Source organism: Mycteria americana, chromosome 13, assembly GCF_035582795.1.
Source record: "Mycteria americana isolate JAX WOST 10 ecotype Jacksonville Zoo and Gardens chromosome 13, USCA_MyAme_1.0, whole genome shotgun sequence".
Taxonomy (NCBI): Eukaryota; Metazoa; Chordata; class Aves; order Ciconiiformes; family Ciconiidae; genus Mycteria; species Mycteria americana.
This window is the reverse complement of record NC_134377.1, coordinates 16,524,706-16,539,352: the sequence shown is the minus strand read 5'-3', so window position 1 is coordinate 16,539,352 and position 14,647 is coordinate 16,524,706. Positions and strand designations below refer to the sequence as shown.

The 14,647-nt window shown below is 43.6% G+C and overlaps 1 protein-coding gene across 22 annotated transcripts in view; it reads right to left on the bottom strand.

Moving 5' to 3' along the window:
* Positions 1 to 14,647, bottom strand: part of FBRSL1 (fibrosin like 1) — a 554,989-nt gene that overhangs the window by 92,129 nt on the left and 448,213 nt on the right. For 16 of the 22 annotated variants that reach the window (XM_075516665.1, XM_075516674.1, XM_075516686.1 and 13 more), the window contains one exon: positions 9,090 to 9,143. The exons of the other annotated variants lie outside the window; for them this stretch is intronic. In XM_075516665.1, the coding sequence (XP_075372780.1) occupies positions 9,090 to 9,143 (54 nt within the window). The remainder of the gene's footprint in view (positions 1 to 9,089; positions 9,144 to 14,647) is intronic. 22 annotated transcript variants of the gene reach the window in all.

The following is a 14,647-nucleotide window of genomic DNA, read 5'->3' as shown; positions in this document are numbered from 1 at the left end:
TTGTTGCTGAAAGCTTAGAAGGTTTTTCCTAATGATTTTTCCTAAACTTTTTATTTGATGGAGAACTATGATTAGGTAACTTAAATGTTCCAGTTTTCTTGGAGCCCTGGATCATGTTTTTTGGGGATTATGGTTTCTCTGGGTTTTGTTTTTCATTGTATACCGAGCTTACTCCATCAACAGCAATTCTTCAACAACCCATGATGTCATTGGCCACCGCACCGTGACTTTGGGAGACTGAGGACAAAGGGGAATTTGCTGCAACTCTGGTGACTCTCCTCTCCCTGGACCCTGACGTGGCAGAGGAAGGCGATGTCCATGTTTACAATGATCAGGCTCAGGCAATCCAGTGGTTTGCTCCAACACCCTGGCAGGCATGAGACATCTAACCAGAGAACCACAGAGTCACTGAAGCGGTGGGATTTTGAGAGGTCATCTGGCTCAACCTCCTGCTCAAACAGGGCTAACTTCTCTGTTCAAGCGGGTTTCGAAGGGCCCTGGTTATCTGAATCGCATGCAAATTCTGGGCTAATTCCCTCACTGTTCATTTAAGTACCTTCCTTTCCCAGTGACTTTGACCCTGGATAGACCTGTACTTTAAAAAACACATTATTTTGCAACAAACTGGTGAAGAAGTACTCATTGCTTCGATTTACAATACAACCTCTGTACTGATCTGTGTTCAAGCTCAGAGAATGAACCTCCATACTTCAAACTAGCTGGGTTCAGACACCTGAACGGCAACTGGGAATAAAATTTCCCATCTCTCTGCCCAAAGGGTTTCATTTAAGCAGGGTTGAACCTTAGCTTAAAACCACCTTCCCAACCAGTTTAAGTTCTAGATCAGGAACAAGAGATCTTGAGGAGGCGCTCGCTGCTGAAGCTCGAGCAAGTGCATGTTTCCAGTTTGCACGTTTGTTTAAGTAAGTGATAAAGATGGGGGGGCCAAAACCAATTCTCTTAACTAGAATTCACAAGTGCAACCAACTAGAAAATGCCCCGCCTGCTTGTGAGGAGGGAGTCAGACTTTCTCAAAGACTGAAAGACGGCTCTGCTCAATGCCCGGCAGTACGTACAAAGCGCCAAGTGTGAAATCCTGACCCCACTGCACTCGGCGGCAAAATTCCCATAGATTTCCTCAGGGGCAGGATGTTCAAACCTGTTCAGACAATTCATAACCCATCATTTCAAGGGCACACCTTTGCATGAGATTCCCAAGGGCCTTTTGAGTTTTGACTTAAATGCCTGGATTATTTTTACAATTCCAGTTATGGGTTCTTTGTTCGCAGGGAGTTAAGCAATACAAAGAACACAGCGAGAGAACAATAGAGGTATTACCATGCATGATTTGTCTTAAAAAAATTCCCTTTCTTTTCATGAAGTTATAGATCCAATTTCAGTCTTTATTATCACTTTGCCATGTGAGAAAGTGGTTCTTAATTTTAATAAAGGAAGGGAGCTTCATATTTCAACAAGAGCTAAAACGCTTCCTGCGATACACGAGGTGGAAAGCTCTTTTGCTAACAGCTACCGCGGACCAGATTCGGGGAGAGAAAGGGAAATAATCCGTCCACACTGAGTAAATAAATCTTGCCTAGGACATACCTAACGGTGGGCGGCAGCCCAAGGGCATCTTGTCCAATGAGGTAATTTCTGCCCCCTCCATTTTAAGGGAAATGAAGAGTTTGCTCTGCCAAGCACATATTAACATTTCACTTATCACCAGACTTGGGGTCCGAACAAGCACATATCCTACTGCAGTCTATCGTGCACCACTGGACTAATAAAAACCTTTCCACCATGTTAACCGATCTGCAGAAAGAGCCACGTATGTAGCTCCAGAACCTTTCGCTAAGATTTCAAAGTAATTTTCTCCCTCAAATCTACCTTGCCCTTAAAAAGGAGTCTGTGGTGTATTTAAGGAGGTTCTCATCTAAAACTTAACTGTATTCTATTTTATGTGAAGAATGACAAGTTTAACCCAATCCACAAAACAAAAGTAAGTGCCTCCAATTCACACAGGCTCGTGCAGTTTACCTTTGAAAAAAATAGTATTAGAGGCCCACCACTCCCATTTCATGCTGCTGTATAAATTTTAAAATTGAAATGTTAGTTCTTTTGGTCAGCCGAAGCTTCGGATCTATTCCGGTTTGAAATGCGTTGCGGAAATTCCTTTTCCCCCGAAGATGACCAATAGCCCTATTATTTTACAGCCTTTCCCATTAGACCCTGTTTACACTAGCGCTGGAGCCATAATAGCAAAATCCATCTTTCAACATGGTCCTCACTGGCAAGAAGTAAACATAGTTTTGTAAAATTATTTTTAATATTGTTCCATCTCTCTCTGTTCTGGCAAAGGAAAGGAAGCTAGTTGTAACCCGAGTACCAAAAATCTGGTTTAAACGTGGCCCACGTGGCAAGCGAAACAAAGATTTGATGCACTGTACATTAAGTAGCCGATTTGCTTTTGTCCGGTGCAGCATCTGATGCGCCTCTGCACGAGCAGCAGCCCACAACAGAGGCGGGGGCAGAGCGGTGAAGCCCGTTGCCCGCTCTTGGGGCCCATTTGTTCAACATGAACAAAAAGCAAAACGAGAGAAAGCAGTTCACGCACCACAGCTCTCTAATATTTTTACCTTTTTTTTAAAAGGCTGAAAAATTTAGAGTTTTGCAGAGTGAAATATAATCTCCTCTGGTCCAGATACCAACAGGCTCCTTTCAGCCTAGTGCGATCTCTTCTTTCACTCCTCAGCCTCGGCAAGTACAACACAACAAAACCAAAGGAAATACAGAGCCCTCTGCAAAAGGCCTAACTTGGGCTGCAGCTACATGGCCATCCAAACAAACTGTGTACAGTGCCAATATTCTCGTTTTCCACTCAAAAACCTCAGGCACAGGCAGACGAGGGGTCTTGCACAGCAGAGGTCTCCTGCCCTGGATGCCCCAGCCGCTGGGGCATGCTACCTGGGTGTTTTACAGAGCTGCAGAGGGACAATATGTTATTCACTGCACGTGTTATTCATTGTTATTCATTCTATACTCTGAATCTCAGTACAAGGAAAAAAGTAACCCTAAGAAACTGGGAGCCACGTTTGGAAGACGTTTCTACTGAAATAGCAGTAGCAAGAAAATCAGGAAGATACCTCCTAACAAATTCCAAGCCAGATCCAAAGAGAGAAATGGAGAAACCAAAGCAGCAAAGCAACTAGCATTTGTATCTTCCAACCCTCTTGCATACAATTCCCAGAGAAGGGATTTAGCTGTGATGAACAGGGCTGCAAGATTCAGAAGCGAGATACAGTGTGTTTTTATGATTCTTTTCAGGTAGCCGAGTACGAAATCCCTGCCCTTCTCTCTCCTCAGGCCATTCATCTTTCGCAGGTGATGGAAAGCCACTCTCCCAGCGGGTGGTCCTGCTCTCGCAGACCTTAATGCTTAATTGCCACAAATCAATTCCAACCTCGATGCTCAGGCTGCTGCTACCCCGTCCCCCTTTCCACCCCTTTCTCTTTACACTGATCGCAACCCAGGATCCTCTCCTGTTACTAAACCAATCTTTGGACACACCACCTAGGAAAAACAAAGAGGCAGCACCAGACGCCGCTCGCCGCGGCCAGCGCGATGAGTTGACGTTACGCAAGAAGATCAGCCTAAAAAAAACGTCAACTCTGTGTCTCTGTGCACGTGTGCACACACACATGCCTCCTATTTTATTTTTTTGTTCAACTGGAATTAATCAGGAACGATAAACACTGTTTGTCTCCTGAAGCAGCACTGGGGGGATGAAATATGCCTCTTAAGCTTATCAGCTTCAGTGCCACTGAAGAGAAAGCTGGCTTCTAAGCCCAGGGATAATGGGCTGTCCTTTCAGGAAGGTATCAGAGGTCTCAGGAGAGGGAGCCAGCACAATGGTGTGACCTTCAGCTAATAAAGCCCACCCTAGAGTCCAAAGAAGCTTGGGGAATATTGACAAAAGTTCATATTTACAACAGCCTGGACTCTTTCCAGATACCATTACCAGTTTAGAGAGCTGCAGCCTCTGTACGTACACTCACGCAGGCTTTTATTCTGCCTCCTCCTTTCTTTCTTTGTTCCCATGCTGGCAAAAAAAATTAGTCAGAAAATGGCAATTCTTCTGCTAACAAGGCCCCACCAGCATCTTTTTTAATGAAGACAGTTATTTAAAATTTCAATTTCAACCTCAGCCCTATCCTCTACTTGAAGGAGATTCAAGGCCTCTTGCAAGGATTCTCTGTGCGTCATTATGCTCATCAGGAAGAAAGCATATGTGTTTTTGTGGAAAATCTGCTGATGTATTTATAATTCTTTAAACAAAAAGACAGCCAACATATTGTAAAATGAGAAGGTTTTTTTGTGTTTTTGTTTCTTTTTTTTTTTTTTTTTTAAATAGGCACTGGCAATCAATGCAGCCCCAGTCAGAAATACAAACCCAAAGCTTTTTCAGGCAGAAACTGATCCCTCCCACCCCCCCATCTGCGTTGCGGCTAGCAAAATTATGTTTAGCCCATAACTAGAGTGCACAGGCATGACTGGAATACAAATAATAAATAATATTTTTAAAACTGTTCATACAGTAAAAAAAGCCAATTTCAAAACATAAAAACTGTTTGAAGCAAAAGTTTCATTTTTTCCACCTCCTAAAGTAGTTCCAAAACAAATATATAAAAATAAAAGTTCGGAGGAAATCTGTTTTCAAGGGTAATTTCACTGAAATCAATATTAAATCTCAAAACATTTAATGGAAATAACATCTTCAGTGACAGAACTGTTTTGACCGCACTTTTCAATCCAGCCATGCCACTCTGCCATTTTTATTTATCTGCCTCATAATTCATCTTTGCCATCCTGAAACTAATCTTGCTGGGGTTCAAAAGGGATCCAAAAACTGGAAGAGGTTAGAACGTCTCCCAACAACATCTTCTAAAAGGTGCCTCTGTATCTTGGCGGCCTCATTTACCATGCCGGTATTTAACAGGCAGGAAGAAGGCTGAACAGACCTCTACAAAGACCACAAATTTCTTGCTTTTGCAGCCTTGGCTTTCCAGTGAAGAACCCGTTTCCACCAGCAGCTGCAGTTACATCAGCTACACAGGCTCAAAGTAGTTTTCCAGTTTCCTAGAGTTTTGGCCCAAGCATGCATTTTATCTGTTCTCCTTATCCCATCCAGCCACATTCACTGTCAGGAGAGTTCAGGTGATTGATTACAGCCTGCCTGAATTCAAAGTAGTCAAATTAGACATTAATGTTGTGCTTAATGCGCTGACACAAACAAGGTCATTGGTTGCATCAAGACTAATAGGAGATGACACACGCTGGGACTGCATGGCCCAGGGGACTGGTAACAGGATGAAAAGTTTTCAGTTTATAGACACTATTTCAATATCAAGCCTGATCCTACAGACACCCTATCCCCGGACGCACTGCTCAGCAACCCGCCTGAGATCCACTGACAGCACAAACCCAGGGCAGGAGCACTCAGTCCTCCGTAACCTCAGGGCAGAGGCACCGCTGTCATCTCCACTGCAGCCAAATTTTGATCACTGTCAAGATTAACTACCCTCCGTCCTTGCTCCCAAACGTTGCTCCAAATTATATTCATCCTCCCTCTAGAGGTGAGCTAACAAAATCAATAAGTAGTACTGAGTTTAGGAGGTGGTGTAAAATACCAGAAAAGAAATACAGAGAGTCCTAGGAAGTCAATAGTGCCATCAGAAAGGTGAAACCATGTTCATCTTGGAAAAATACCAACTAATTCATCTGTGGGGAAATAACACAGAACCACGATACTCCACAAGAAAGAGAAAGTTGGAAAAGTGAAAGGTATTGGGTTCCTCTAGCAGGAACCTGTAGCTCTGCTTGGACAGCTAGAGCCCAGCAGGGCGAAATACCCATTACCGTCCCACCTGATGGCATGGGGATGGAGAGAAGACCGCTGAAGCAAAGTAAAACACAATTTTCTATGGATAAAAGAAGGCGCTATAAATGAGAACATGAAATACTCGGAACCTGTTTCCAAGACCATCTCTCTACGCACTGTTTCAAGGATGTGAGGTTGTGTCTCCTGGCTGCCACCAAGGCCCTAGCTAAGTGCTTTTCATTGCCTAACCTTTAAAACAGAATTGTTTTATTTATAATAACAGCAAGTTCCTATTGAGAAGCTCCAGCAACAACTGTGTCTGGTTGTAATTTTATACCTGTTTTCCATGGCAGAACCATGGCTCTTTCCTGGCTCTCAGGAAACCATGGGGCATTAACTGTATCCCAGAGAAACCGGCACGTCTTCTGCCGCAGTGGATGGGCAACTGTTCCGAACTGCTGCCCTCTTCACTTCCAAACCCCAAACACTCGAAAGTCTCACTTTTAGGGTATGATTTTAATAATGAATATTGGAGATAAAGGGCTGAAGAAACAATCTCCGTCCTGAGAAGGTGTGAGTAGTCCCACCTGTGGCCGTCCCGGGCACGCTCTCCTGCACCCTGCCTTTGAGCACTAAAATGGGAAACCTAAATGACCTGCTCGTGTTGTTGCATGACATGGCGCAAGACTTTGTCTTCCTTGAGCCAAGAGGTAAAAAAAAATTCAGGGCTTGAAATTTCAAAGAATTAAGACCTAATATCAGCCAAGATGGCGACTGGATCGGAGAGGCCTGTTTCCCTCTGAATTTCTCCTTGCTGCTGTGATGTGCTCACACTGAAAATTTTCCCTTGAGCAACTGCCTGACTAAAATACAGCACGCCCTTACCATAAAGCCCTTTGTTAAAACATCTTTGCCATAAAGCTGCAAAACCTTGGCTCCCAAGTACATTAAATCCTTATAAACCTGCCTTCATTTTAACCGTGCAGTATTTCAAGACACAAAGCGCTTCTTCCGAGAGATAGCACTTTAATGAGGAAAGGGGTAAAATATATAAACCAAACCTCATTATAGCATAATTTCTAGGAGACAAGCATGCTGTTATAAAAAGAAGCCATGGCAATTGCATTTCACATGGCTTGAAGATTTAATACTTTTAAAGAGCCACTGCTACTTTCAGCCATTTGGTGTTGTTTTGTTTTGAACATAACAGAAAGCAACCAGAATTATGGGTCCACTGTCAGCTATATATTTTATATTCCGTAAATTGTTGCAAATGGTGGATTCAACTCCACTGCACGCTCACAAAATGTAATGTGGATTGGACAGTAAGGGACTGACTACAAGTTACTGTGCATACTTTTACCTTTAAACCTCTGCGTTCTTAAAGGTTGTTGCTTTAAACATGATGATATAGCATGGACATGGTAAATTACCCAAACGAGATCCAATTCATACTGGACTGAAAGCCCTTACAATGATACAGGTTGTTCACGTGTTAACAACAAAGTCAAAGAAACCCACCAAAAACCTCACTACAAGAAAAATCCAGGGTACTGACAGACAAATGAAAGTGATGGATGTAACACGATTTAATACCACCTCTCAGAGAAGCCAGGGTAACTGGCACATCAAAGGGGCTGCAATTGGTTTCCAAAAATGAGAATACTCAATTTTTCTAAAACCTGAAACTCAGTTTCTTTCTACGAAATGTCAGATGGAACAAATTCCCCCAGCCAACTAGAAAAATGTAACTGGAAAAAACTGTTCTCCCAAAGAACAAACTATCTATCTATCAAAGGAGCATCCTGAATTACATTGGTCTGGAAGACTTTTAAACTTAATCTAATAAAAAAGCCATTATTGATTACAGTTCTTCCACATTAGTCTTCCAGTTGTAACCTCTGAAATGAAAGCTTAGCAATGATTAGGTATTTACCACAATCAGTAGAGAAAAATAGTGAAAAAAGATGAGCACAAAGGTCACCAGAGAGACAACGTGATTTTTTTTTTTTGAGGAAGGAAACAAAACAAACACCACCCCCCCCCCAAGCCCCCCAAAACAACCCCACCCCAAACCCCACAACAGCAGGGGGAATGCACTTCACGGCAGCTTTGACTTGAAGCACATATAACACTGATTGATGGATACTGAAAGTGAAGACACCAGCGGAAAATTAAACCCAACCAAGCACCAAAATTGGGACAGGTTTTTTGTGTTTCTTGGTACTACTTTAGAAAATTATGCAAGAAGGGTCAGGATTTCAGCAAATGATCATTTTAGCTACTGTCACAGGTCTGGGTCAACAGCAGGGTAAAAAGCTGACACGTAACTGATGCCCATAACCTGGTCAGGATAAGCATTTCCTCTTATCTCTTTGCTGTAGCTCATCATGAATGAAATCCTGGACTGAGGGGTGCTTGTTCTCCCTGATTACCAGAAGGTTCAACACTCACTACATGGCTATGGCGATGGAGTAGCACTTCTGATTGCAGCTCTCAGAGAGGACATCTGAAGAGAACATAATACACCAACCCTTTTTCTAAATACAAAATCAGTAACCTCGCCTTTGGGTCCTGCTTCTGAGATACTTTTACAGTTGTCATTTCTACTGATGTGGCTCTTCTTTCCATGCTTACAGTAGAAGGATAACAGGTTCCTCCCTCACCATCATCACTCCCTTGTAAGTCACAAGAGACTTTTCCAGCTCTTATCAACTTGCCACAGGAGAAGACATCGGGCTGGACAAGTCTGAGTCAGCATGTCAGCACACAAATTATCCCAGGATGTCTGGCATTAAGGCAACCCAGCCTAGCATGTGCCTTCCCTTAACTCAACTTTTACTTGAACATTTCTCTGCTTGGCTGTGCAACTAAACCTCAAGGAAGAAGACAGCTGCAAGCAAGCGCACGTGCTACTTTTGTTTTACAACCTTCCCACTTCCTCCCTTAATAACAGAGGGTTTGGGGTGCTAGAAACGAGAAGCCTTATCACAAATGTTTAATGAGACCCTGAGCTACCAGGTTAGCTGACATGGAACTGTTAACAGTGAATTGGCTTAGAGACGGGGGCAGGGGGAGAGGGGAGGAGAAAAAAAGAAAAAAAAGGGGAGACAGCGAGAGCGAGGGAGACAGAGACAGCAACCAATTCAGCTGCAAGAAATCAAGCTAAATCAGTCCCAAGTGCCCATGTTGGAGAGACTTGATCTCATACCTTGCTTGTTATCAAGGCACTCCTGATACGAGTCAGCTCCAGTTCCGTTGCGGTCTACAGACAAAACAAAAAGTTTCATTCATATCAAACATAAATATTAGAAACGTCTCAAATGGCAGCCTTGCTGGAGCAACATGTTATGTGCAAATAGCGCTAGTTCTCTAGGAGGCCACGCTGGTTCGCTGACATAAACTGTGACTTGTTATGAACAAGCTGCAATAAACTGACACCAACCCGCTATGAGAAATGTATTTTTGTCCTGGCAGTAGGAGCAGGGTGCTCTCCTCCCAGCCCTGCCCATCTGTCTCCACGCCGGTGCGGGCAGAGGGTAGGGGATTACAGCTGCAGCTGCTCTGAATGAGTTCCTTAAGCACATGGAAGATGGAATACTTGGAGTTAAATCTATCATTACACCGTCCGCTGCAGGCCCTACGAAACCACTGGTTTAAAGCAGCAGATCCTGAGCTACAGTCTGGAACAGACTTCTCTGTGGCTCATGGTGCTGCGCTCCCTGTTGGTTTTTGGCTGCTGCATGGTACTAAAGATGACTGAAAAGACAAGAACATACTTTCCAAATATTACTCTTCCCGGGAAGCAATGTTACTGCAGTTACCACTGGGATTATTTGATGCAGCAGCAGGAGAGGAGCTGGTCTGTGCCATGGGAACGGGGAAGAAGCTGAGGCTCCTGTACTCCCGTGTGCTCCACGCAGGGAACAAACCAGCTCCCAAGCACAGGCGTGGTCACGCAGGTGGCATTTCGCAGCCAGCGTGGATATCACCTAACAAAACCCTTCACCTGCATTAGAGGTTCAACTAGATCTCGTCAGCTGTGCGTAAAAACGGTTTAAACTGTAGGTTAGCAGAATCAGGTTACAACATGGCTTGGACCTCAAAAGCAAACCAAAGAATGTTCCAGCGTGGCTTCCCCTCCTGCTTTACAATCCAGTTCGACCACAAAAAAAGTCTGGATGGTCCTCGAGAAAAAAATATTAAATACATCTGTAAACCCTGGATAAACGAATGCTCTTTCAGCAGCTTACATGCACCTTACATATCATGCTCAGTATGAGGAGTAACACAGCTGAGCCCACGTGATAGGTGTTTGCACACACTAAGGGTCCGCAAAAAGTGAACGTTTTGTACATCACACATCCAAGAATGCACGTGCTGCTAAAATCAGCCCTGTTGTATAACTACCAAACCACTCCATCAGGTCACCCATGGCAGAGCACTCCTACCATACCAACTCCAGCTGCACTGGAGGCAGCTCCTCTACTAGAGTAGTTTTATCCATACAGTGATCACAACTAGTAAAAAAGCCACCGTTGCGGGACTTGGAGTTAGCACCCCATTAGGCTGAACTGGGCAGACAAGCTATCCACTCCAGTAACAGCATTTCAGTCTCACCATCCAGAGAACCAGCACAACAGCAACAGGTTAATTTCTTTCTAAAGATGCTCTTCAGGACCAAAAGATTAGAAATACTGTTTACAACAGAAAAGAGACACTACTGAGAACACCTCCCGCCCAGGCACCCGCAAACAACTCTACTTCTGCACCTCCAAAAGCTGACCAGCCCCTGAACACGATGGCTTTCTGGCATTTCTCACGTGTGGCAAACACATTCCCACACACACTGCCCTTCCATCTTTGCTCAGCCAACAGCCGGTGATGGATCCTTGAACGTACCAAGAGATCCAGATCAGAGTTAAAAGGCTTCACATTCAGCAACAGAATTTAATGCACAAAGAAGGAAAAATTAAAGTTGCCCCACCGTTTGTGTTGCGTAAATCCCAGATAATGGATCTTCTCCCTAATCCTAATGAGGCCTTCCTATTAAAATCTTTATCAGCTCTGCAGATTGCCCAAAGGCTCATCAGTTTCCCTATCTCTCTGTACCAAGATCTGCTTTAACTTTTACAAATAGCTGTAAGATATTTCTCAGCTTATCAGCATTGCCAAGCAGCCTGTCTTATCATTACTATTGCAGATAAAATAAATGAGCTCGGGATGATATGAATAATGGCATTTTCTGTAGGATGGTTTCCCATTACATTTTCAACAGATTGTAGATTTAAACTTCAACACAAAAGAAAAAAATAAAAAAGAAGCGGAGGGGGAAAGGTGTTGGGTTTTTTCTTCCCATTTACCTTCACTGTCTTAGAGCGTAGGCTATGGTTTTAAGCTCACCTGATGGGAGCTAGTAATTAATTCTGAAAGGGAGCAGAAACACCTCAGCTCCGCTTTCTCTGAAGACCAAAAGCACGCTTACTTCTGGGACGTTTTTTCAGCTGCATTTGTTGGAGAGAAGCAAGGGCTAAATTGCACTCTGCCTAATGAAGCCATCTTCATTAGTTTGCTCCTTTCCCTAGCAGACTAGGAATACCAGTCAGATTGGGAATTGAAATCATGAAAAGCAACAGAACTGCATTTGAATTAAAAGGCTAGGCTACAAAGGTCTCCGACGTCTGCTCCGGGCTGATTAGCACGAGGCGCGCGTGGCACCGTTGCGGCACAGAGCGAATTTCACAGCGCACGTTTGCGGATAAAGGCAAAGCGTTCGCGGGAGACAAGGAAGCTGAAAGACTAACACGTCTCTCCCTTTTCGTGACAGCGAGCAGGGAGGTCATGTTCTGGCAACCATTTTCTGCCTGGTCCCTGCAGCAATCACTACAGGGTTAAACGCTTTTCCGCTCCCCAAATTCCTAGCCCTGTCACTGTATCAAGGTTATCTATTATTGGCAGTGACAGGTGAAAATTAATCTCCTAATTATTTCTTGCTGCGTAATCTGCACTGAAGAAGTAACATAAAAGGATTACAGTACACCCTCTACGGAAGGCTTTGCTAGAGAGCCAATCATCCAGGGAGATAGAAGGTATGTGGTAAAGAGATATTTATGAAGGATTTCCAACCATTCTGAAGGCAGACTATACTATAACTTTATAACCTACAGCTTTGGAGGAAGGACCTACTTGCAGGTATCTTAACAGCCTAAATGCGTTTTATTGTTGATTATTCCATGGGAAAAAACCCCAAGATTTATATCTGTTACGTCCCTGAGTCTCCTTTGGTATCGCAGTTGCTGCAGAAACAGCAGCCACATACAGATGTTTTTTACGCCCCACAGAAACGTTATGGCAAACAACATACCCAGCTTGCTTTAACTCAATATTAAAAATCTCGTAGCTACCTTCCACGGCAGTTTAACTGTAACATTTTTTCGACAAGAACATAAGCTAGGCTGAATACTTTCAAAATTAAAAATATTTTTTAAAACAATCTCATTTTGTAAGCAAGCTAGAAATATCTTTGGTAACAACATAAACAGCCACCTTGAAATGCTGTCTTTGTGTAAACTCTAACTCTTCTCCTACCACCCACCAGAAAGTAAGGTTTATTTTTATAGTATCAAAGTATACACATTTTATTTGTCTTTAACCCTTTCAACGCAGCCATAAAAGGTACAAATGGATCTTTTGGAGAACCTATTTTTCTATATCCATGTCAACAGCACCATCCTGGTTTAAGGTTACAAGAACCAACGATGACAGGTTGCCATTCTCACCATTTAAAATGACGTTAGCTGCCTTGAGAGCTGCTCTCAGGCCAAACCGTGCCGGTGAGACGGTTAATGCTGGGGTCACCGTCTGTAAAACTCCGGCAGGGCAATGGGGCAGGGCAGCGAGGAAGATTACCACCCCAGCATCACCATCTGCAATCAAGTCCTTCCACCAGTATCAGTCAGATATATTTTCAGTTTCCTTGACGGTGACCTTTCCTACAGGGTGCAGAAACACCGCTAATTCCTTTATGCAAACTCTCAGTGCTTAAATCCAGCACCGTTTTCACCTTTTTGGAAAGCCAAGAACTGCCTCAAACTGTGGAAGCAACACACTGGTGAGCAGTGAGCGGCCACCACTCTGGCTTGCATTTCCAGTGATCAAGATCGCACAACTGAGTCAACGCGAGGCGAATCAGAAGGGATAACCGACACTAAACCGAGCCACAAAATAAAACCATCAAGAGACTAAAATTGTGACCGTCCTACGAAACCCAGCCACACCTCAACGACTGCAATGTGTGCCGGCAGCCACGAGGTGGCACACAAAATACTACAAAATATGATCAATGAAACGCTGAAATCGGGGCCTGGACTTCGGAACAGCCATTGCACCTTTAACTTCCTAAAACCAGCGATAGCTGTGCAAACCTGCCTCCATCAGCAGAGCCGCCGTCGGGGCTCGGCACCACCTCGGCTGCTGGAATCCGCGTAAAGGCGATTCTCAGAGGAACCCGCAAGGCTGCAACACACTTGTAACTCAAGGGACAAAAGCTGGGCAAGCCATTCGAAAAATTAACGAGAATCACCAGCACTCAGATTTTAAACGAGCAACTCAAATTAGGCGAATTCCCCAGCAGTGACAGAGGTGTTAAGATCGCTCACCTTTTTCCTCTGTTGGTTTTAACACCTCCGAGCCCGTGCGCGGGCAGGCACTGCCGGCCAGCTTGGCGTTCGGTTCCGGGAGGCTAACTGCTCGCTCTGGACTCCGAGCATGCAAAATGCTGACGGGCAGGTGTGTGGAAATGAATTATTTTCCTGTTTAAGGCAACTGTTACTAAAAACGTACGGCTGTACTTAAGTCATTTTTAACAAGTGCTTCCTTCTCCATCTAAAAGTCAGCTCCTAGGCAGTCCTTGGGATATTATGAGGACTCTGAAAACGCGTATCCGGCTACCAAGTTTTATTGAATCCACATCATCACGTACACGCATTTCTATATATTCCACTTCCACCAGCACGAGGATAAGGTCATTCGTGTTTACCCCATGAAGCCTAGAGATTTGCTCTTCCTTAGGACCTACTTTCAATAGATAAACAGAAATAATTTAATGAAGCCTAGAACAGAACATAAGCCCTTAATGGTTTACCCTTGGTGTGAAATAAGTAAGGAAATTATTCACTAGCATCTCTCATTTTGTGGACGTTTTAATCTTACGGTTACCTAATCGCTTACATCGTAGTTATGAGAACAAAAGAAATGTGTATGGAGGCAAAGCACCCACCTACTAACGTATCGGTACTACTTTTAACAAGCCTATTTTTCAGTAGTATGTTTTGCTTACAGAAATCTGAAGAACAAATTCCTATCCATAGGCATTTTCCCCAAATGCTCCATCACCAACCCCATTATGCGATGCAGAAATTCTCCCAAGGGATATTACGTAATGGCAATCCCTCCTTCCTCTCCCTAGGGAGTATATTTCTCATTACATCTCCCGGTAATTGATCAGCCTAGGAAATCATTTCTGGTAAAACCATATGTTTCTTTACCTAGTTCAGAATTTCCATCTTTATTCAGAAGGATAAAAGACTGCAAGAAATGCTAAAATTTCTATTTCTGATACAGAATGCCAATCTTTACTCAAACATGCTATCAAGCAAAGAGCAACACATTCTTGTACCTGCCTGACTTCAGGTCTTGTAAATTCACAAAGTCATTAAAATTAACCAGCTTACATCTCCTATTCTGATGATACAAATAATTTTACTTGAC